Source organism: Giraffa tippelskirchi, chromosome X, assembly GCF_054371585.1.
Source record: "Giraffa tippelskirchi isolate mGirTip1 chromosome X, T2T-mGirTip1v1.2.pri, whole genome shotgun sequence".
Taxonomy (NCBI): Eukaryota; Metazoa; Chordata; class Mammalia; order Artiodactyla; family Giraffidae; genus Giraffa; species Giraffa tippelskirchi.
The window spans coordinates 127,450,642-127,473,869 of record NC_137289.1 but is presented as its reverse complement, the minus strand read 5'-3'; the positions used below and the strand labels follow the sequence as shown (position 1 = coordinate 127,473,869).

At 44.1% G+C, this 23,228-nt stretch overlaps 1 protein-coding gene and 1 pseudogene across 1 annotated transcript; one reads left to right on the top strand and one right to left on the bottom strand.

Annotated features, from left to right (window-relative positions):
• Positions 1 to 714: 714 nt before the first annotated feature.
• Positions 715 to 1,154, bottom strand: LOC145536891 (ubiquitin-conjugating enzyme E2 D3 pseudogene; annotated as a pseudogene).
• Positions 1,155 to 6,837: 5,683 nt separating this feature from the next.
• On the top strand, positions 6,838 to 10,184 carry LOC145535491 (melanoma-associated antigen B4-like). Its single transcript, XM_081563929.1, has 2 exons — positions 6,838 to 6,931; positions 8,473 to 10,184. Exon 2 carries the CDS (start codon positions 8,534 to 8,536, stop codon positions 9,689 to 9,691), a length of 1,158 nt encoding a protein of 385 aa, XP_081420055.1. The 5' UTR covers positions 6,838 to 6,931; positions 8,473 to 8,533; the 3' UTR covers positions 9,692 to 10,184.
• Positions 10,185 to 23,228: the final 13,044 nt, after the last annotated feature.

Genomic DNA, 23,228 nt, shown 5'->3' with positions numbered 1-23,228 from the left:
TGTAGGAGACCTGGGTTTGATCACTTGGTCAGGAAGATCCCCTGGAGAATGGAACGGTTACCCACTCCAGTGGGTAATTCTTACTTGGAGAATTCCATCCATAGAGGAGCCTGGCAGGCTACAGTCCATAGGGTCAAAAAGAGTTGAACAAGACTGAGCAACTAACACTTTCACTTAGTTTTCATAGTTGATGTACAATATTTTATGTTTCAGGTACACAACTAAGTGATTCACAGTTATACAAGGTTATGTTCCATTTATAGTTATTATAAAGTATTGGCTATATTCCCTTTGTTTTGCAATATATCCTTGTAGCTTATCTATTTTATACATATTAGTTTGCACCTCTTAATCTTCCATCCCTGCCCTTACCCTCCCCATTGCTGCTCTCCACTGGTAAACACTACTAGCTTGTTCTCTATATCTGTGAGTCTGCTTCATCTCCCTACTCTCTTTTATTTTTTAATTCTCCATATAAATGGTTATACAGCATTTCTCTTCCTCTATCTCGCATATTTCAGTTAGCATAATACCTTACAATCATCCGTGTTCTTGAAAATTGCAAAAGTTCATTCTTTTTATGACTGAGTAATATTCCATTGTGTGTGTGTGTATTTGTGTATCTTTTTGAATTAGTGGGGTTTTTTTCATTGCTAGCAGTAATTTAAAGTTTATTCAAGCTTTAATGCAGGTTATTCTGACTTTAAGGTCGCATCACATGGCATACTTCTGAGTACATTCCTGAAAAATTCTTTTGTACTTATTTCTGTTTTATAGATCTATGCAACCTCTGGCACGGGGGAGGCTATCATCTGGCTTCAGATCACATAGGGAGCAAATGGATAGCAGAACTTTAGAAATCATGAAAGCAAGAGACCACAGTTACCTTAGAATATCGAACCAAGTTCTGCCATTAGTGTTCACGTCTGGATGACAAATTCTCTTGCAAATGCAACCTTAGGTATTGTGAATGGGTAGTCTTAAGGGAAATGAATTGTCACAGAGAATACACTGCCTCGACATGGGCTGCAATTCTTTTTCATAATTGTGTTTTGCCAATGAAATGTATCATCCCCAACTGGACCTGCAGAATATTATGCTGGAGGGTCACTGGCCACATCACTAAGTTCCTTATTCATCCATTTCAGTGCCATAGTCTGTGCTTTCTGTCTGACTCCTGACTGTCTCAGTGTGTGCTCAAAGGTCCGGCCAAAACTCTTGATTCTCTGGTGGCTGGGAAGAACTGTCTCCTCATCTCACACTGGCTCTGCCAGACACAGGTGCCTTCTTAATAAACAGGGAGGTTGGACTGGGGTGGGGTCACTGGCAGGGAGTAGATGAGGCTGGAGGGGAAGGGGAGATGAGCAGTGGAAACCCCTAGACTCAGACAAGCATCGAGTACCTAAAGGAGACCATCCAAATTAGTGGGTTATTTTTTTTTCAGATATACACCCAGGAGTGGGATTGCTGGGTTATTTGGTAGTTCCATTTTTAGATTTTAGGAACCTTCTTACTGTTATCCATGGTGGCTGCACCAATTGACATTCCCACCAAGAGTGTACAGAGCTTGTCCACATACTCACCAACATTTGTTACTTCTCTTCCTTTTGGTTGATGGCCCTTCTGATAGGTATAAGATAATACCTCATTGTGGTTTCAATTTGCATTCATATTATGATTAACGATGTTGAACAACTTTTCATGTTCCTCTTGGCCATTTGTATGTCTTCTTTGGAAAAATGTGTATGTAAGTCTTCTGCCCATCTTTTTCTTTATTGTTTCTTTAAAACTGTTAAATAAGCTGTTTATATATTTCGGATATTAACCCCTTACTGGTTATATCATTGGCAAATATTTTCTCCCATATAATAGGTTGGCTTTTCGTTTCGTTGATGGTTTCCTTTGCTGTGAAAAAGCTTTTAACTTTAATTACAACCCATTTATTTATGTTTGCTTTTATTTTCCTAGCTTTAGGAGACAGATCCAAAAAAATATTGCTATGATTTATGTCAAAGAGTATTCTGCTCATATTATCTTCGAAGAGTTTTATGGTTTCCACTCTTATATCTAGGTCTTTAATCCATTTTCAGTTTACTTTTGTACATAGTGTTAGAGAATGTACTGACATGTCAAAGAATGAGATTAGAGCATAAATACAATTTGGTAATGTCAGAAAATTAAATATGCTTTTACATTTGAGCCGGTAATTCAGTGTTTTCAGAAATGAACCCTGAAGAGACATCCACAACCATGTGAGAATACGTAAATGTCCATGCACATGTTAATTAAGGGAACATGATATATCCACAGAGTGGAGTACTATGTAGCTATAAAAAGGAATGAGTACAATTTTGTAAACTAATAAGGGATGCTTCCATGATAGATATAGACATATAAAAGAATGTGAGAGTTTGGGCCTCTTGTCAATGATACCAAGTCCACTGCCTTCCCACCCTGGTATGAAGAGGCTTTGAGAGCTGAAGAAGAGAAATCCAGGGCCAGAGCTGCAGCCAGGGCTCCTCCAGTGCCAGGGCCAGTGCACTTTCCGGAGCATGTCCAAAGCTCCTCCCACCCCTAGTGAAGTCTGAGCAGATACTTCACATTGCATTTCAAGACAGCAGTCAATCTTCCAACTAGCAGAGGGCCAAGTTGGGTCTCATGGAAATTCAGCATATACCACATTTGTGTTCTTATACAATATGCACAAATTGGAGATTTTTCTTTTTTCTGTTTTTAAATGTTGTTCTTTTTAATTAAAGATGTGTTTAGCTTCAGAGTCTAAGTATACTAATGGCACAGCTCCCAGATGTACTGCAGATTATCAAGTTAAAAAGTAAGAATTTTCATATTACATAGCACAGATTGAAATGCTTGAAACATTTCTTGTCATTCAAAACAGGACAACATGATATTGGAATATGGATTTTTTTGTGAAAATGGAAATTTTTCCACAGTGAAGTCTGTGTGATTATAAGATGCAGAAAAAAAAAATCTTAAGAGGTATTCACTTGTTGGTTTGTTTGATTCGTTTAGTCTTTCTTTGCAAAATTGAAGTTTATTTACCTGGATTGGCTTAGCTTATTTAAGAATGTGGGGGAAGTGAAATCCCAGTAAAATTGATTTCTGGCACACTTGCACTATAATTGTTCAAATATCAATTTAGCATCTGCTCTTTAGAAGGCTTCTGGGTGGTTTTGTGGATGCTAAGAAAAATAAACTCAACCCCTTCTTATGGAATCCTAGAGTCTAAGAGCAGCATTCATATAAAGTAGCTGGTGAACTAAGATCTAGGGGCCCAATAAAAATGAGATATAAGGAGGTGAGGCGATTGAGGGCTTCCTCATGAGGAGTCTAGTGTAAATATACTGAGGCAAGGCACTTGGAGACTTTAGGACAATAAAAGTCTGGCAGTGGAAGGTAGTTTTAAGTTAGGCTACATGGCAAGCCCACCAAGGAGGCTGTGGAAACAGTGAATAGGAGTCAGACACTCAGATGGCGAGTCTCAAAGTTGAGAGACTTAAGCCTGGAATGGAAAACTACCCTAAACAATTGCTTTGGAATTATGGGGCTTCCAAGGTGGCTCAGTGGTAAAGAATCTGCCTGGCAATGCAGGAGACATGGGTTCAATCCCTGAGTCAGGAAGATCCCCTGGAGGAGGAACTGGCTACCCAATCCAGTATTTTTGCCTGGAGAACCCCATGGACAGAGCAATCTGTTCAGTCCATGGGGTAGAAAAGGGTCAGACACGACTGAGCCACTAAACAGCAACATGAGTAGACCAGAGGGAAATCCCCCCTGGGGTGGGGACGGAATGTGCCCTGTGCTCCTGTCCCAGTGCAGGTGAACACAGTGCACAACCTAGATGTTTCATGCACATCATGTCCAAGGAGATTCTGTGAAATAAAAGTAATAGTAGAGTGAAACTGGGAACTCAGAAGCCAGGCTGACACTCTCTGCTGTGGGTCGTGGAGACAGAGCTCATTTTATTGAAAGGGCATTCCATTCAGCGTTTATAGCTATGTTGATAATTCCACAAAGTCTGTGAGATGAGTATTATTTAGGTGATGGTGAAATTGATGAAGATAGGGGCTTATTTTATTTAGTACTTATTTATTTGGCTGTGCTTGGTCTTATCTTTGGCACGCAGGATCCTCGATCTTCCTTGCAGCCTGAGTGTTCTTTAGTTGCGGCACGAGGAATGTTTTAGCTGTACCATATAGGATCTTTAGTTGTGGCATGCGAACTATTAGTTGTGGCGTAGCTGTGGCGTGTGGGATCTAGTTCCCTGATCAGCGGTGGAACCCAGGCCTCCTGCATTGGGAGCGGAGAGTCTTAACCCCTGGATCACTAAGGAAGACTCTAGGAGTTGTTTAGATGAAAGAGCAGCCGGGAAGGAAGACAGAATTACTCTCGGAATCAAATTTAGATTCTTTGAATTTCGTTCAGTTATAAAACTACCCCCACACTCAAAATATGATTTAGTACAGGAAATGAAAGATTCTTTCTAAACAACATTTTAAACTGATTTGGTGTTCCATGTCCAAGAATGCCACAGATTCTCTGACAACTCCTGGGTTTAAAAAATTCATCAGGGTCGTTGGTATCCTCTGGGATGAAAATAATCATAGTAAAAAAGAGACTGTGTAAAGTCTCAGTGTGGTCCAGGCACTGTGCCAGGTACTTTAGCTACATGCCACTAGGCACTTCACCTGAGGCTCCCAGAGTTTCGGGATAGACCCAAGTCCACACAACTGATAAGAGACAGAGCTGGGAATAGAGTGCTGGTCTGAATTTATCCACAGCACGTACCCTTCCACTTATCCCGGCCTGAGGTGCTCATGAGTCAGTTAATTCACTGTCTTGTAGCACTCCAAAACGTGTCTTGAGTGACAGAAAGAAGGACTCTGTGACAAAAACACTGGGATGGAATAGATAGCCAAGGCAATACCAAAATAATTAAGAGGTATGACTAAAGGAGAGAAGGAGATAATGCTCAGTAACCATATGATCATCTGCATGTGCAAATTCAGACACCCTCAAGTGATCGAGGGCTTACAAGATTATCTGGCGCTATCCTTCTATGTAGAAAGTAAACATTTTATTTTTTTAATTGAACATAGTTCTTTCTATTTATTTTTTGACTGCTCTGGGTCTTAGTTGTGACACTTGGAATCTTTGTTGCCACATGCAGGCTCTTTAGTTGTGGAATGTGAGATTTTAGTTGTGGCACGAGAACTCTTAGTTGTTGGATGTGAGATTTTTAGTTGTGGCATGTGGGATCAAGTTACCTGCCTAAGGATCAAACCCAGGACCCCTGCATTGGGAGCGCATAACCACTGGACCAACAGGGAGGTGCTGAGAGTAAGTATTTTAGAACTACCCTAAATCTGGTGGCTCAGATGGTAAAGAATGTGCCTGCAATGCGGGACACCTGGGTTCGATCTCTGGGTTGGGTACAACCCCTGGTGGAGGGCATGTAACACACTTCAGTATTCTTGCCTGGAGAATCTGCATGGACAGAGGAGCCTAGCAGGCTACAGTCCATGGGGTCACAAGCAGTGGGACATGACTGAGTGATTAAGCACACACCCTAAATCTGGTTGAAGACTGGGAATATATCACCTATATCTCTCTGAAATCATAACGTCTCTCCTGAGTTCCTTGATTTCTGCTGTGTTTTCCTAATCTTACATCACTTTTGGGACTGAGACCGGTTTTCTCCAAGATGTGCTGAGGGTAACTGCTCACTGTTTGTAGGAATATGCATTTCCAAGAAAGCCTTTAATCAAGGGACAGAAGCTGATATGGGAACCTCCATGAAGGAGGGCTGAGGAGACAATCACCCCTGAATATGGGGGTCACCCAAAGACTAAGAAGAGGAATCTTAGATTGCTACAAGGGGCAGTCCCAGGCTGTGGTAGATGTAGTGAGGATGCTAAGCAACAGGAATCCAGAAGGACTCAAGTTGCATCCCCACTGTCTATTCTCAGAGGCCCTGATGGACTAGGATCACACGAGGATCACCCTGACTTCCAACTTGGAATTCTCAGTAGACTAGGACCTTGATGTAAGACAAGAAGCTTCATAAAGCAGAGAGTGGAATTACAGGATTCGTCACGCGTCAATGTGAGGACCTGAAAGTGGACTCACGGTAGCACACACTATAAAAGGAGGCCCTGGAAAATCACTGACGCTGTGGTCCCCAGGAAGATCTGGGCACAGATGTCAGGTTGATTTCAGTCTAGAACGACTTAGCGAGGTGAGCCATCTGTCTAATACAATCAGCCGCAGTTTTGCAGAGGGACGGACCTGAGCCCAAGGAGGACCTCACATGCGATGCTGAGTGTTAGAGGGGACCACTTCAGAGGGAGCCAAACAATTCTATAAATTCTTAGCCCTGAGAGACCCAAAAGAGCTACTTCTGAGTGGTCCCCTCATTCAACCTGTGTGATCTCAGGGAGGGCTGAGTCTCCTCTAGCCAGATCAGAACCCACATCTGCACATGGGAGTGTCTTGATCATAACCGGACTTGAGGTGAGAACCATCAGTACTAGTGAGAGGATCTCTCCCCCAACGAGGGAGGCTCACAGACTGGCGACCCGCCTGACAAGCAGAGATGCTCAGAGCAGAGCTGGACTCCCGCCACTAGGGACTTGGGAAGGCGAGGGCTTTGCTTGGGAGCTGGAAGACTCGGGTTTATAGAAGGAGGCATCCTGGGCTCTAATACGCTGCACAAGGAGGACCCAGGGACGGAGGCATATTGAGCTACTGGGTTCCCGTAGCACGCCTCCCCTGCCGTCATCCCTTGGAGACCTGACGTAGGACCTTACGCAGCTCACCTCTATTTCCGCTTTGAAAGGGAGCGGAGCGACCGGTAGCCGTGGCGTCCGTTCGGTGGTGATTCAGGGTCCAGGACTCGTCCGGAGCCAAGGTGAGGACCTGAATGTAGTTGAAGGGATTTTCCCAACCCTCCCAGTAATAAAAGTGGCCCATCCACATCCCACCCTTGTGATATGGCTCTTGTGAGTCCCTCAGAGCTATCGGCTGAATGCGGTCTAGAGTATCTCAGGGTGAAGGCGTTGGTCTGTGGGTATAGGCCTGGATTCTACCCCCAGAGGAGTTCTAGGTGTAGATAATGGCCCTGAGAGCTGATGAGCAGACTTCGACACCGCAAGGGGGCCAAACTGTGTGGCTCCCCTATACTGGGCTCTAGGAGGCCCCGGGTAGAGCTGGCCAACTGTGGTGCCCCCTGGTGTCCTCTGGAGGTGGTATCGGGGAGGTGAGAGCCTTGTTCTAATGGAATAAACCAAGTTCAACAAAGGGACGTAGTCCCCAACAGTATTAATGGCTGTGACACTGAGTGAGGATGGGGGCTCCTCCCTCTTATAAGAAATGGAGTCGCGTAAAGCACCAGCCCAGTTCTCTGTGATAACTTAAGAGGGGTGTGACGTAGGAGGGAGTTTCATAATGGAGGAGACATAAGATATATCTATGGCGGATTCATATTGATGTGTGGCAGAAACTGGTAGAATATTATAAATTAATATTGTAATATATAAAATATAAATTTATTTTAAAGAAGACATACAGAAAAAAACAGATGCAAAAATATATTTTAGACCTTGAATTAGGATCTCGTGAGGGTCCACAGGGACATGAACCTGCCTGCAACAGATTTTGTTTTCAGGAGACCATGTTTGGTAAGATAAGGTCATCTTCACTTCCTACGTTTGGGACACCGGGTGGTTGGCTTTTCCTATCAAGCAGTGATCACTTCAGGAGAAAGTTGAGCTTCTCTACCAGGAGCTCAATTGAGGAACCTGAGTGAGGACTCAGTGCATCCATCCCAACCCTCGGATTTCAGCCCAGGAAATCTCAGGGAAGGGCTGTGAGCTTGAGCATCTTCTATACTGTTTAATACAAAGTCTACGGGAGGGGGAATACCTAGTCTGAAGGTTCAGACACCAGTCAGCAAATGGAGAATGGTGCCCAACGTTTTAAGGAGCCAAGGTAAGGACCGTCAATGATGATACCAGTGAACTCAGGATATAAAAGACCCTAATGAGCTCTCAGCACGTGTTATCTATCTCCTGGCAGGGAAGCAGACTGAGGCATGCCTTCACTTGCTTCTGGATCATGGGGAGGTCTAAAGTGTCTGCATCAGAGTAGCAGAGGGAAGGGTGCCCAGGCTTTGCCAGGACTTGACGTGATAATACTGAAGTAAAACTTAGAAAACCCCACTGCTGGCACCTGAGTAAATCCAAAGCAGGGCTGAGAGGATGCAGAGGAAAAGTAAGGCCTCTGCTCTTTCTCTGTGGGATTCTGTGGGGACAGGCTGAGCAGGAAAACAGGAACCTTTTGGGTTTCTTGGGCAGTTTCCTCAAGGACACCTGCAGAGGCAGCCTTTGATGAAGCCAAGGTGGAATCTCCCTGTTGTAAGGTGCTCATGTCACCTCATTCTCCTTCCTCCAGGTGCACCAATCCCCTGTCTGTTGACCCAGACTCCCGCCTGAGGTCCCTGACTACAGCCGTCATGCCCCGTGGGCAGCAGAGTAAGCACTATGCTCGTGAGAAACGTCGCCAGGCCCGGGCTGAGACCCAGGGTCTTCATGATCAGACCACCACAGCTTGGGGAGAAGAGACCACCTCCTCCTCCCCTCCTGATTCAGAGAGCTCTTCCTCAAGCTCTTCTGCTGCTGGCACACCCAAGGCGCGTCAGGGAGCCCAAGGCACCACCAGTGCTGCTGCGGGTGCTATACGCAAAATATCTGGTGTAGGTGCCAAAGCATGCAAAAGATCTGGTGTAGGTGCCGAGGGCCAAGTTCAGGAAGGTGAAAATTCCGGCCAGGCCTCAGCTTCTGCTGAAAGCTCTCACACACATCTTCTGACCAGGAATGCAGAGATGTTGGTGGAGTACATGTTGCATAAGTATAAGGTGAAGGAGCTCATTAAGCTGTCCGAAATGCTGAAGGGAATCAATAGAAGGTACAGGGAGCGATTCCCTGAGATTCTCAGCAGGGCCTCTGAGCGCATGGAGCTGGTGTTTGGCCTGGTGCTGAAGGAAGTCAGGCCCAACAGTCAGTCCTATACCCTGCTGAGCAGACTAGATCTCAGCGACAGTGAGTCTATGAGAGGTGACTGGGGGCTGCCGAAGAATGGTCTTCTGATGCCTCTGCTGGGTGTCATCTACCTGAATGGTAACCACGCCCCTGAGGAGAAGATCTGGAAGTTCCTGAATAATCTGGGCATCTACGATGGAAGAAGTCACTTAATCTTTGGAGAGCCTCGGAAGCTCATCACAGAAGATCTGGTGCGGGAAGAGTACCTGGAGTACCGCCAGGTGCCCGGCAGCGATCCCCCTCGCTATGAGTTCCTGTGGGGTCCTAAAGCACTCACAGAAACCAGCAAGATGAAAGTGCTGGAGTTTTTGGCCAAGGTCAAGAATTCGGTCCATACTGCCTTCCCGCCACATTATGAGGAGGCATGGAGAGAGGAGGTAGAGAGTTCCGGAGCTAGAGCTGAAGCCAGGGCTGGCCCTTCTGTTTCAACCAGGCCTGGCACTACTGACGTGGCCACTGCGGGCCCTTCTGCTTCGGCTAGGCCTGGCACTACTGCCTCGGCCACTGCTGGCGCTTCTTCCTTGGCCACTGCGCACCCCAGGGCCGCATCCGGCCACTCATCTCGCCCCTAATGTGGTCTGAAGCCTGTTATTCACTTTGTGGCCGAAGAAGCCTGTCAACCTGTGTTCCTGATATGCATCAATAACTTGTTGACTTTATTTCCCCCACTTTTCAGTTCTTAAAATTTTTCAACAAAGTTTATTTAGATTCATGATATAAGTATATGAATAACATGGGTCACACACAGTTTTCTGTTTGTCAAATTGAGGAGTAAGAATTTTGTTTTCTGAAATAAGTATTGGAAATCCTCACATCACTTTTGTGATCCAGGATGAGAAGAACATCACTTTAGGATAAGAACGTCCTTAGAAATGTGAAAGGCACCACACTAATAGAGGCTCAAAACATCGATACATCGGTAGGGAGATAGCTGAAATTTCTTCAGTTTTTGTCTTGCTTTACTCTCTGTTTAGTCTCCCTTTTTGTAAATGTAGAAGATACATACTTTCTTCTGCTTATGGTTTATGGTTTTCGAGAATGTTTGAGAATATAAATTACAGCAAATGATTTATTTGTGGCTCTTCTTTTACACAAACATTGAGAATCTGCTCTTAAGAAGTCTTCATGCTTGTACTGGTGATGTTTAGTGAAAAAAAGTCCTAGCCTCCGTCCATTATAGTTTCTCAGAGATGCTGTCATTATATGGAAGAGAGTAAGATACTCTCTACTTCAAGAAGAACAAGAAAGAAGCAGGATAAAGAGGGGTTGGAGACAACATACTACTTTGGTTTCATTGCTAAGCAGAATTTTGGCTGATTTGGGAGGTTGGGTCTTTTTTTTTTTCCACTTGGAACACTGCATACTTTCTGACATCTGATAGATCAAAAAAAAATATAGCTGATGTAACATCTGAGGTCAAGATAATCATAGTAATAACTGACATTGCTCCTAATGTCTCAATAGAAACAGGCGCCATGACAGAAGCTCTCCATAAGTACTTATATTCCACCAATCTGACAAGAAAGGGCTTATCACACTTACTTCACGGTGGAGAGCCCAAGGTTCATAGAATTAGAGTTTGGTTTTGTGCCGAAATACATATGGCTGGTAAATGACAGCTGGGAATTGACTCCTGCTCTAAACTACTTTAGCACTCATACTGTTGTTCTCCCCCCAATCTGAGACATACCCTTGTCTTTCTTTTTAACAAGTACTTGGAACATTTGACATTTCCCTTTCCTTGGTTTACTTTTTATTTATTTATTTATTTGGCTGTGCTAGATCTTATCTGTGGCACGTGTGGTCTAGTTCCCTGACCAGGGATAGAACCTGGACCCCCTGCATTGGGAGCCTGGAATCCTAGCCACTGGACCACCAGGAAATTCCCCACCCTGTATCTTTTATTTCAGTGCTTTTCTCCGTACTCCAAAATTTGTCCTAGGTGATAGAAAAGAATGCCCTTGTGCTCAAGTTACTGGATCAAAATGTGTAGCCATAGCAGTAAGAATACCAAATATACTTAACCGAAGATATGTGTCCCTTGTTCATTGTTCATAGATAAGTGAAAGAAACAATATTCAGGGACAGTGTAAGCATGTACATTGGCCCTGGTAGATAACCTCCGAAGACCGAGGAGTTTCCATAGCATCCTTACAGGCTCTTCTCTGTAGAAAGTAAACCTATCAGAACAGGAATGACATGAGAATCTTCACCTGGCTGTGATAGATTGATCTACCTTTTTCTCCCTAAAGGACTACCACTTGTCCTGGGACTCCTGCTGCCTTGGACTAGAGGTTCTCCATCTCCCATCACTCCTGGGACAGGGACCCATTCTCTGTAGCACTGCAGAGCAAACATATCTCAAGGGTTTGTAGAGACGTGAAATTTCCCCAAAGGCTGTTAATCCAAGACACAGAAAGCAAGATGAGGGCCCCATGTAGGAGGACTGAGGAGAGGAAGACCCAAGAATATGGGGGATGGTGGTCGCTGGGACAGCACTCCGCTCTGCTCTTAGCCTCACTTGTTCTTCAGGCTTCTAAGAGACCTTAGAAACTTCGTCTCCACGCAGAGTTCTGAGGTTGGTAGAATCTTTCTCTCTAGAAATGATGGTGATTAACCTGAATGAGGGTAATAGAAAGACCCATCCAGACCAGAAGGATCCTGTAAAGACCCGTCCTCATTGGCAAGCCCATGAAGTCCAGAAGTATCTGGGCTGCTGTGGTTAACACTTTCAACACAGGTCCCGGGAAGGTGGGGACATTGGGAATCAGCAGAGCCCTCAGCCTCAGATCAGCAGAGAATAGTGCCCCGGGGAGGGTGCAGAGTCAAAGTGAGCACCCAGGGTGTGGACATGGAAGCCCCTCAAGCTGAGCCGACAGGGCTACACTTAGCCCCTCTTCTTCAGTTAGCCCTGGGAGGTGTAGGTAAGTACTGGCCAGCTCAAAGGCCCCATGACTTCTGCCTGGAGGGTTTCAAGGAGATGACCTTGGTTTATAGGCTGGCTCTTCATCAGAGAGTGGAAATCCCAGGCATGGCATTTGCACAGTCCTGTATGAGGAGTGTGACAGCCAAGTACCCCAGTACAGATAAATTCTTAGAAAGTCCTGCAAATGTAATGGGCCCTGGGAGGGAGCAGGCAGAGCTTTCAGAGTAAGTGTATCCCTTATCTCCTGAAGGAGAATGGCTTCAGGGCATTAAAGTCCTTGGACTAATGGAGGAAGCCTCTATCAGCTGAGGAAGGGTACCCAGTTCCTAACAGGAGTCAACTGATGATACTGACCGACAACAAAGGATCCCTCCCAGAAAGAAGGGGGCTACAGAGGGCACTGTCCCTATTGTCAGGCCTGAGACTGTGCCACTTAGGCCTGGTGACATGGTGGGTCCTACGCACTTCCTCCCAGAGCATCACATGGAGGTAACGAACCTCATCCTGATCAAAGGGAGCAGCCACAGCTCAGCAGAAGGATGATTTCCAGGTTGTGCCAGAAGTCAAGGTAAGGACCCTGAAGACTTGAAAACCCACCCGCCTCAAAACAGTGGAGTCAGAACCATTCCTTCCACTACTGTTAGCCTCAGAAGACCATGGCCTGTGGTGGCCCTATGAGGCAAACTCCTCTTCTTCCTCAGGGATCAGGGAATTAGTGGCCTGGGTGGAGAAGTTTTAAGGCAAGTCAGGGAATGTTTCCAGTTGGTGAATATTTCCAGGTTATTTCCAAGACAGGGTGAGGACAGTAAAGAACATGGGAACACACATCCCAGGATGGCCACACAGTATCTTCCCTACTCTCAGCCTAGAAGGCCTCAGCAGATTTACCAGGCCAAGGGGCCCTTCAGTTCTGACCGAGGAGTAGCAAGAAAGTTAGGATTTTGGTCTGATGGTGGTGTTCCCATGTGAACAGAGGGGGGATTCTAGGGCTTGGCTGAGAGTCAAATTTGGGACCCTGAGAGGAACCGTCCGTCATCCTCAAGGAGCTTGCCACAGCTTTCATTCTTGTGAGACTATGGGCAGGGGTGGCTAGATAAGGCCACCCTTATTTCCTCCTCCAGGCTCACTGGGTGGTATGGGTCTTACTCTGAGGAGATAGGCCTCAGGTCAAGAAGGAAGGGATTCCCCAGGCCCCACCAGAAGTCAAATTGTGGAGCCTGAGTGAAGACTGAGGGGTCTACTCATCCCTGAGTACAGGGGACAAAAGAGAGTCATGCGTTACCCTTTGATGTCAGTTCTAGAAAGCTCAGGGGAAGACTGTCAGGCAAGGCTCTCCCTCACCTCGTCATACCAGGCCTTCTTCTTGTTGTTGTTGAATTGCTAAGTCATGTCTGACTCTTTTGTGACTCCGTGGACTGTAGCCCACCAGGCTCCTTTGTCAGTGGGATATTCCAAGGAAGAATTCTGGGGTGGGTTGCCATTTCCTCCTCCAGGGGATCTTCCTGACCCAGAGACAGTCTGCATCTCCTGTAGCTCCTGTACCACAGGTGGATACTTTACTGCTGAGCCATCAGGGAAGCCCTATATCAGGCCTAAGGGAGGTCAGATCTTTGTTGGAAGCTACAGCCAGCAGTCATGATAAAGGAGGGATATGGTGCCTGCCAGGTACTGTGGCAGATGCTTTATTGTTACTACCACATGCCACCAGTCCTTCCAGACAGGGCTTGTCAAACTCCCTTCAGAGTTAAGCAGCCTGAGGCTGTGTCAGAGAGTTTAATGATGTGACAAAATTTCCATGGCTGGTAAGTGACAGGGATGGTCGTAGGCCCTGGATTTGAGTTAGACTAAAGCTCACCCTGTCACTGCTGCAAGCCTGATCTGACCTTGTGCCCTTAATTCCCTTTTTATTCTTGTCACTGAGAAATGTATGAAGGATTAAGAAGAGGGACTCTCGGGTTGAACTATTATATTGTAATACATAGCCAGAGCAATAATAATAATAATAATAATGCCAAAATAAATGTGACCTATGAAGAGAGGAAAAAAGAGATAATATTTGCTGACAACAGGATCATCTATCCATACATATGACGCTTTAAACATCTTAAAAGATATGACAATTTTAAGTTTCAGATCAGCTTATAAGATCAGTAAGGGACTCAAAAAACTCATCTCACAGCCATTTCTTTGTATGAAGTAATATCTATTAGATGTAAAATATAAAGTTTATTTATTAGAACAGAAGTTGCCTGAGAAGTCTGGCTGAAGGAGAGAAGGGACAGGTTACCGCGTTTTGTTTCTCTCACAGGTCTCTACCTGGGCCCCTTACTTATGCCATGGGTTTCCCATCTCCTCTCACCCCTAGGACAGGGACTCCTTCTCTGCAAGGTGTGCAGTAGGGAAAGTACTCAGGGCCTTTCAGGCATGTGGCATTTCCCAAGAAGGCTTTAATCAAAGGGAGAAGGGCCTTTAGGAAGACACCCATGCAACTGGACGGAGGAATGCAACACCCCAGAATAGTAGGTGTAAGAAGGCTCCAGGCAGAGCTCCCAAGCTGAACATTTTGCTCACAGTACAGTTGTCAGGGACTTGAAACCTTTGGTCTAAAGAGGGCAATCTCAGGTCAGAGTAGGAATTGTCAGATACATATCGGAAGCCCCTTAAAAAGAAGTGGAAGAAATAGCCACCCAGAACCACTGGGGTTCTGTAGCATCCACTTCCTGCTGTCAGCCGTCGGAGGTCCTGAATTCCATCATAGGATGAGGTAGAGAGAGGCCTTGAGAGCTGAGAAAGAGAGAGCGCTACTGCCATGGGCAGGGCACGTTCCAGAACCAAGTCTGCCAGCCCCTCCCACATAGTGACATTCAGGGCAGATCCTTCATCTTATGGTTGAAAAGAGAAGTTAAGTATTACAGGTAATTGAGTGCCAAGGTGGATCCAAAGGGAACACATTTTATGTCTTTTTTTGTTTTTGCTTGACCTCAGTAACTGGGAGATGTATCTTTTTCTGTTTAAGTTTGACTTAAAAATATCAAAATAATAGAAGAAGCTTTTGCAAAATCAAGAGGTAACAGGTGGTTTCCCATATGTCATTAAGAAATCACTGGATATTAATTTTGTATCCTGCAACTTTACCAATTCATTGATGAACTCTAGTAGTTTTCATGTAGCAACTTTAGGCCTTTCTATGTCTAGTATCATGTCATCTGCAAGCAGTGCCTCTTTTACTTCTTTTCCAACTTGGATTCCTTTTATTTCTTCTGTTCTCTGATCGCCACGGCTAGGACTTCTGAAATCATGTTGAGTATAAGTGGAGAAAATGGACATCTTTGAAATTTTCATATTAAGTGAAGTCACACAAAGACAAATATCACATCACTCAAATGTGGAAATATGATTTTAAAAAATGATAGAAATAAACTTATTTACAAAATAGAAAAAGAGTGAACAGATATCAAAAATGAACCTATGGCTACCAAGGAGGAAACGTGGCAGGGAGGGTTAAATCAGGAGCTTGGGATGAACATATACACAGTACGGTATTTACGATAGCTAGCCAACAAGGATCTATTGTATAGAACCGGGAAGTCAATGTTCGGTGATACCTTATATGAGGAAAGAGGCTCTAAAAGGGTGCATATATGTCACTTTGCAGTACACCTGAAACGAACACAACATTGTAAATCTAATATACTCCAATAAAATTTAAAACAGAAAATCCCTGAGGAGAAAGGAGATCTGTCTGGACAGGTTTTAAGGCAGATGAAAGGGCCCTGTTCTGGACGAAATGCCACAAAGTACATTCATGGGTAAGGAAGGGAAATGAGCTCCAGGATTTGAGACAGAAAGAGATAGGCTAATTCTATGATTCTGTGTAAATGTCGTCAGGTTTTTGTGCAGATGATCAGGACTCCCCTAACCTGTAGAGCTGCAAACTCTGAGCTTTAAAGGGAAATGATAACCATCATCTGTCAGTGTTTCAGTTGTACAGCAAGAAGGCTAGAGAGCAGGAACCCTTTGGGGGGATTGGTTTTATCAGTGCTTTGTCCCTGGATGCAGAAAGTACCTTGCCAGTAAGGGACTGCCTTTTAAAATTCTTTTGATACTGGACAGTGCCTTGGCCACCCAGAACCCTGTGAGTCCAACACTGAAGGTGTCAAAGTGTCTCCTTTCCCCTAAACACAACATCTCTAAGTAAGCCTCTAGGTCAGAGGGTCAAAGGAAACTTTAAGGGTCATTACACATGGTACTCTATGGAAATGATTGCCCATGCTATGGAAGAGAACCCTGATAGAACATCATGAAGTCTGGAAGGATTACATGACTGAAGACGCGATTGTTGTTACCAAAAAAACCCCCATGAAAGTCCCAAACAATAAATTCCCGCTTAAGAAACCTGTCCAGGTGTTGTACATGCCTTCACAGGATTTGTGACAGAGCCAGTTAAGGAAATCATGAAAGAGACCGTGGATATAGCATGAAAAGGTGGGAGGGGTGAAGAGTCCCAAAATATGGATCTTGGAAATATCCAAGAGCTAGCAGACCCTACAGCAGAGGAATTAACAGAATACGACCTGATGGAGATGAGTGGTTCTGAACCAGAGCTGGATGATGAGGAGGAAGACATAGAAGAAGCAGTGCCAGAAAACAAATTGACATTAGACAATCTGGCAGAAGCGTTCTGAGTACTCAAGACTGCTTTTGACTTCTCGTACGGCATGGACCCTTCTATGATCCGGGCACTGGAACAAAAGCAAATGGTGGAAGGAGGACTGATAACACACAGAAACGTGTTTAGAGAAATGAAAAAGCAATATCTTTGGAGAGAAATTACAATGTATTTCCGTAAAGGTACACTGAGTGTGCCTGCTTCTCCCGCCTGCCTTTCCATCTCCTCCACTGTTCCATCGCTGCCACTCATCAAGGTCAACCCCTCCTCCTCCTCAGCCTACTCAGCACAAAGGAGATGGGAATGAAGACCTTCATAGTGATCCACGTCCACTCAATGAATAGTAAATAATCATTGTCCCATACAGGTAATAATCTTACCTGTTGAGTATGTGTGTGAGTGTCTTTGTGCTAAGCGCTAATAACTGTAGGCAAGGACTGTATGAGATGCTTCTGTGTCATCATCACCACCAGCTAAGCAATCGTCCTGTAGAACATAGCATGCAAGACTTGTATTGAAGTGGATAGCCTACCATTACATAGGCAGAAGGTGAGTGACATTTAATATAAAATTAATAATGTTTACATTCTCTGTTTTATAATTTTGCTTTCAAAGAATTGTATTACTATACACTGTCCCATCTCTCTCTTGTGAATGGATAAAGTGCACATCAGCCTGTCATCGCAGGTAAGTGTTTTCTCTTAAAGTAGCAATGTTTTCAGTACTCTATTATAAATATGACTGAAATAGTGTAGGATATAAAAACGTTTAGTGATCCACTCATTACTATATATGCTCAGTGACCATGAAGCAATCCTATCAATTATACTAGGCTACTGTAAAGCAATCATATTGCTGCTTCTGCATTATCAACGCTTGAATCATTATACCTGTAACTAAATATGAAATGCTTTTCACATTATTTGTTCCTTTCTGATATTTAGTGTTTCGTATCTATAGTCTTTTGTGTCAAATAAGGCACTATAATGTATGTACTGACAGACAATTCTTGCAAATGCATGCTGTAAAATTACAATATTGATAAATACAGTACTGCGAATATATTTTCTCTTAAAATTTTCTTCATAACATTTTGCTTTCTCTAGCTTACATTATTGTAAGGATACAGTAGCTAATACTTAGAGCTACGTCAACTAGAAAGAAAGGAGTACATCAAGGTTGTATACTGTCACCCTGCTTATTTAACTTATATGCAGAGTACATCTTGCAAAATGCTGGGGTGCATGAAGCACAAGCTGGAATCAAGATCACAGGGAGCAATATCAATAACCTCAGATTCACAGATGATAGCATCCTTCTGGCAGAAAGCGAAGAAGAACTAAAGAGCCTCTTGATGAAAGTGAAAGAGGAGAGAAAAAGTTGGCTTAAAGCTCAACATTCAAAAAACGAAGATCATGGCATCCAGTCCCATCACTTTATGGCAAATAGATGGAAAAACAATGGAAACGGCGAGAGACTTTATCTTGGGGGGCTCCAAAATCACTGCAGATGGAGACTGCAGTCATGAAAGTAAAAGACGCTTGCCCTTTGGAAGAAAAGCTATGACCAACTATACAGCATATTAAAAGGCAGAGACATTACTTTACTGACAAAGGTCTGTGGAGTCAAAGTTATGGTTTTGCCGGAAGTCACGTATGGATATGAGTGTTGGACCATAAAGAAAGCTGAGCACCGAAGAATTGGTGCTTTTGAACTGTGGTGTTGGAGAAGAATCTTGAGAGCCCCTTGGACTGCAAGGAGATCCAACCAGCCCATCCTCAAGGAAATCAGTCCTGAATATTCATTGGAAGGACCGAAGCTGAAGCTGAAGCTCCAATACTGTGGGCCACCTGATGCAAAGCACTGACTCACCGGAAAAGCCCCTGCTGCTGGGAAAGATTGAAGGCAGGAGGAGAAGGGGATGACAGAGGATGAGATGGTTGGATGGCATCACCGACTCAATGGACATGGGTTTGAGTAAACTCTGGGAGTTGGTGACGGACAGGGAGGCCTGGTGTTCTGCAGTCCTTGAGGTCTCAAACAGTCGGACACAACTGAGTGACTGAACTAAATACTTAGAGCATACAAAATATGCATTGACTGTTTATCAGTAAGGCTTCCAGTCAACAGTAAGTTAGTAGTAGTTAAGTTTGGGCAGAGTGAAAAGTATACAGGGATTTGTGACTCCATGGGGGTGGGGTTGGTGCCTCTAACCTCCACATGGTTCAAGGGTCAATTGTACATCCAAAGGAAGTGAAATCAGTATCTCGAAGAGACATCTTCACTCCTGTGTTCACTGCACCATTATTTACAATAGCCAAGATATGGTAGCAACCTAAATGTCTACCAACAGATAAATGGATAAAGAAAATGTGTCTGTGTCCCGCAGACAATGGGATATAATTTCCCCTTAAAAATGAAAGAAATCTTGTTATATGGGGCAACATGGAGAAACCACAGGGACATTATTCTAAACGAAATAAGCCAGTCACAGAAGGACAAATGCTGCATGGTTCCACTTATGTGAGGTAGCTAAAGTCTTTATACACATAGAAACACAGAGGGCCCAGGGCAGGGAGAAATGGGCAGTTGCTTTTCACTTGGTATAATGTTTCAGTGATTTCAGATCGACAAATTCCATAGAACTGCTGTGTAACATTGTGCCTATATTTAGCATTATTGTATTGTGTGCCTAAATATTTAAGAGAATAGATCTGATGTTAAGTGTTTTTACACAACAATAATTTGAAAAGTTGGTTGTCTTGCTCCCTCTCCAGGGCAGAGTAAGATGATTAAGTGCAAGCATTTAGAGAACTCTTGTATAATGTTAGTGGGAATGTCAATGGGTACAACCATGGTGGAAAACAGTATTGAGGGTCCTCAAAAAATTAAAAATTGAATTACCATATGATTCAGCAAGCCCACTTCTCGGTCCAAAGGAATTACAATTAGACTCTCCAAGAGAGATTTTCGTTCCCGTATTTGTTGCAGCATTATTCACAATAACCAAGACAGGGAAGCAGCCTAAACATCCTTTGATGTACCAATGGATAAATATATGATATATACATATCATGGAGTGTTGTGTGTGTGTGTGTCCTCAGTCACTCAGTTGTGCCTGATTCTTTGAGACCCCGTGGCTGCAGCTTACCAGGCCTCCCTGCCCTTCACTCTCTCCCAGAGTTTTCTCAAACTCACGTCCATTGAGTCAGTGATGCCTTCCAACCATCTCATCCTCTGCTGCCCCCTTCTCATCCTGCCCTCAGTCTTTCATTCCTAGCATCAGGGTCTTTTCCAATGAGTCGGCTCTTCGCATCAGGTGGCCAAAGTATTGGAGCTTCAGCTTCAGCATCAGTCCTTCCAATAAATAGTCAGGGTTGATTTCCTTTAGGATGGACTGGCTTGATCTCCTTGCTGTCCAAGGCACTCTCAAGAGTCTTCTCCAGGACCACAGTTCGAAAGCATCAGTTCTTCAACACTCCGTCTTCTTTCTGGTCCAACTATCACATCCATACACGGCTACTGGAAAAACCATAGCTGTGACTGTAGGGACCTTTGTCGGCAAACTGATGTCTCCGTTTTTTAATACACTGTCTAGGTTTGGCGTCTTAGGAAAACGCAGAGCCTTCAGTGAGAGGTCATTTCAAGTGAACTTGCCTGGTGGGCTAGAGAGACAGTGGGAGTGGTGAACACGGCCAGATCCTCAGATGGAGGGCCTCGGAGAGTCCACAGTCTCCTGGACTGGTGACATTTACCCTGGGTTGAGGGAGCAAGAGACCTCTCCTTAAGGAGGTACTCGATTATTTTATCTTGTGTGTAACTGGGCAAATTCTAGGCAAGTTCTAGGTTTTTTGTTGGTAGTTTACTTCGTGGAAATATTCATTATTTAGATGAAAGGGTAGCTGGGAGGGAAGATACTGGTCAGTGACAAAAATTCTAAGGACTTTGAGTTGTTTCCAACTGGGAAAGATTCTACCTCAAGCACATTCTATGTTACATCCTCTGGTTTGACTGTTACATGATTGTCCTTGCTAGGCAACATTTTAGTTCCCTGTGATTTTCTTTGTCTTGGAGTTTGGTTAATGTGCTGGAGTTCCGGGGGGCTAGTGAAACAGCATGTGAAACAATTGACCAGCTTAAACTGGTTTTACCTTCTCAAAGAGATTGTTGATTAATCACACCTGGAGTCATTTTACAAAGAAAGAACTGCATGTGTCCAAGTAGGAACACATGACCTCAGGAAGACCCCGGAGCCAAGATCTTCAGTCTGCAGAACTCAGAGAAGAGAAATGTTGCCCCAAGGGCCATTTACAAAGTGAGAAGTCCTTCAATAAGGAAAGCCTGGCTTCCAGTAACCTGAGTAGCTCAGATGGATTAATTGAAGACTAGCCAATTAGCTTCCAAGTTAGAAATTCCCATGACCCCTTAGATTTCCCCCAGGCTGCCGGATTGAAGAGAGATTTGAAACCTCGCCTCCTGCACTGGTCGGCCTTGCAGCAAAGCTCTTTGCTCAACAGCTCTTGCCATAAGTATGGGCTTCTGTGCACATCAGGCAGTGAGCCCATGTTCAGTGAGTTTGAGCAGCCCAGTTGAGATTTCGGACTTGTGACCATCTGCCTGAGGCACTGTAGCCTCTGGCAGAGTGTGGGTCCTCAGCACCCACCCTGAGTGGCCACCTCGATTGAGTTTCGTCTAGAGAGTCATCTCTTGGGTTCCTGCCTCCTCACCATGGCCCTCCGGGATCCTCAGGATCCTTTCACTTTTAAGAAAACAAACAGCTCCTGGAGCAGACATCTTTGGGGTGAGTAAACTGATTATAATGTCCCTGTAGGTAAATGTGCTAAATGCAGTTAAAACGTGTCTGTGGTCTAATAATCTCATCAGGACTGTGTGTTAGACAGGGTTGGATGGCATCCCCGACTCAGTGGACATGAATTTGAGCAAACCCCAGGAGATAGTGAAGGACAGGGAAGCCTGGCGTGCTGCAGTCCATGGGGTGGCACAGAGTCAGACATGAGAGAGCCACTGAAGAACGACAACACTGGGTTAGAGTCCCACCTGGGGGGTTTCTTCTGTATGGTTAAAATCCAAGGCTACAACCGTGGGTTAGAGACCCACCCTGAGAGGACAATGCAAGAGGTTAGAGCTGCTGAGGTACTCAAAGGATTGGGTTAGAGCTCTGAACACTGGGTTAGGGCCTCAGGCCTTTGGATTGGCTTGCCTATGTTGTCTATGTCTGACTGTTATGTGTTGGGATTGCCTAATAGGAGTTGGCTATTGGGTCACTGTGGCAAAACTTTATTAAACCTTATATTAGCGAGGGTCCTCTGAATCAGGAGATAAAACGCCTTGCTCTTGGACTGGAAACCTTGCTTTCTGGAGGAGACAGAGTTTTTCACCCATGCCTTAGGTGATTGCCCAGAGGTATTGTTACAGATGTATATTCCTTTCAAAAAAAGAAAAGTTATTGGAGATCGTTGATTTACAGTCTTTTGTTAGTTTCAGGTATACAGCAAAGTGATTCAGTTGCACTTATATTCATTCTTTTCCCATGTAGGTTATTACAGAATATTGACTAGAGTTGCCTAGGCTATATAGGAGGTCCTGTTCGGTTATCTATTTTATATATTGGTGGTGTGCGTATGTTCATCTCAAGCTTCTAATGTTTCCTTCCCCCCAGATTTTCCCCTTTGGTAACCATACGTCTGTCCTCAGACTCTGTGAGTCTGTTTCTGTTTTGTAAATAGGTCCATTTGTGTCATTGAAAAAAATTAGATTGTACCTATGAGCAATATCCTATGGTATTTGTCTTTGTCTGACTTCACTCAGTATGACAATCTCTGGATCCATCCATGTTGCTGAAAATGGCAATATTTCATTCTTTTTTATGGCTGAGTATGCTTCCATTGTATTTATGTATCACATCTTTTTCATCTGTTGATGGACCTTTAGGGTGTTTCCATGTCTTGGCTCTTGTGAACAGTGCGGCAGTGAACATGGGGGTGCTTGTACCTATTCAAATTATGGTTTTCGTTAGGTGCATGCCCAGATAGTCTATTTTTAAATATTTTATTGGAGTATGCTTGTTTTGCAGTGTTGTGTTAGTTTCAGGTGTATGGCAAAGTGATTCAGTTATACATATAAATATAGTCATTCATTTTCAGCTTCTTTTCTCAAAAATGTTATCACAGAATATTGATTAGAGTTCCCTGTGCTATGCAGGAGGTCCTTATTGGTTATGTATTTTATATAAAATGGTGTGTGTAAAATCATCCCAAGCTCCTGTTTTATCCCTCCCTCACTACACTTCCCCTTTAGTAACTGTAAGATTGTTGTCAATATCTGTAACTCTTTCTGTTTTGTAAACAAGTCCATTTTATCCATTTTTAAAATTAGATTCCACATACGAGGGATATATTTGTCTTTGTCTGCCTTACTTCACTTAGTATGACAATCCCTAGGTCCATCCATGTTGCTGAAAATGGCATTCTTTCGTTCTTTTCTATGGCTGAGT

Excerpts from the sequence above, each read along its gene's own strand:
- LOC145535491 (XM_081563929.1), top strand. The coding sequence starts at position 8,534 with ATGCCCCGTGGGCAGCAGAGTAAGCACTATGCTCGTGAGAAACGTCGC.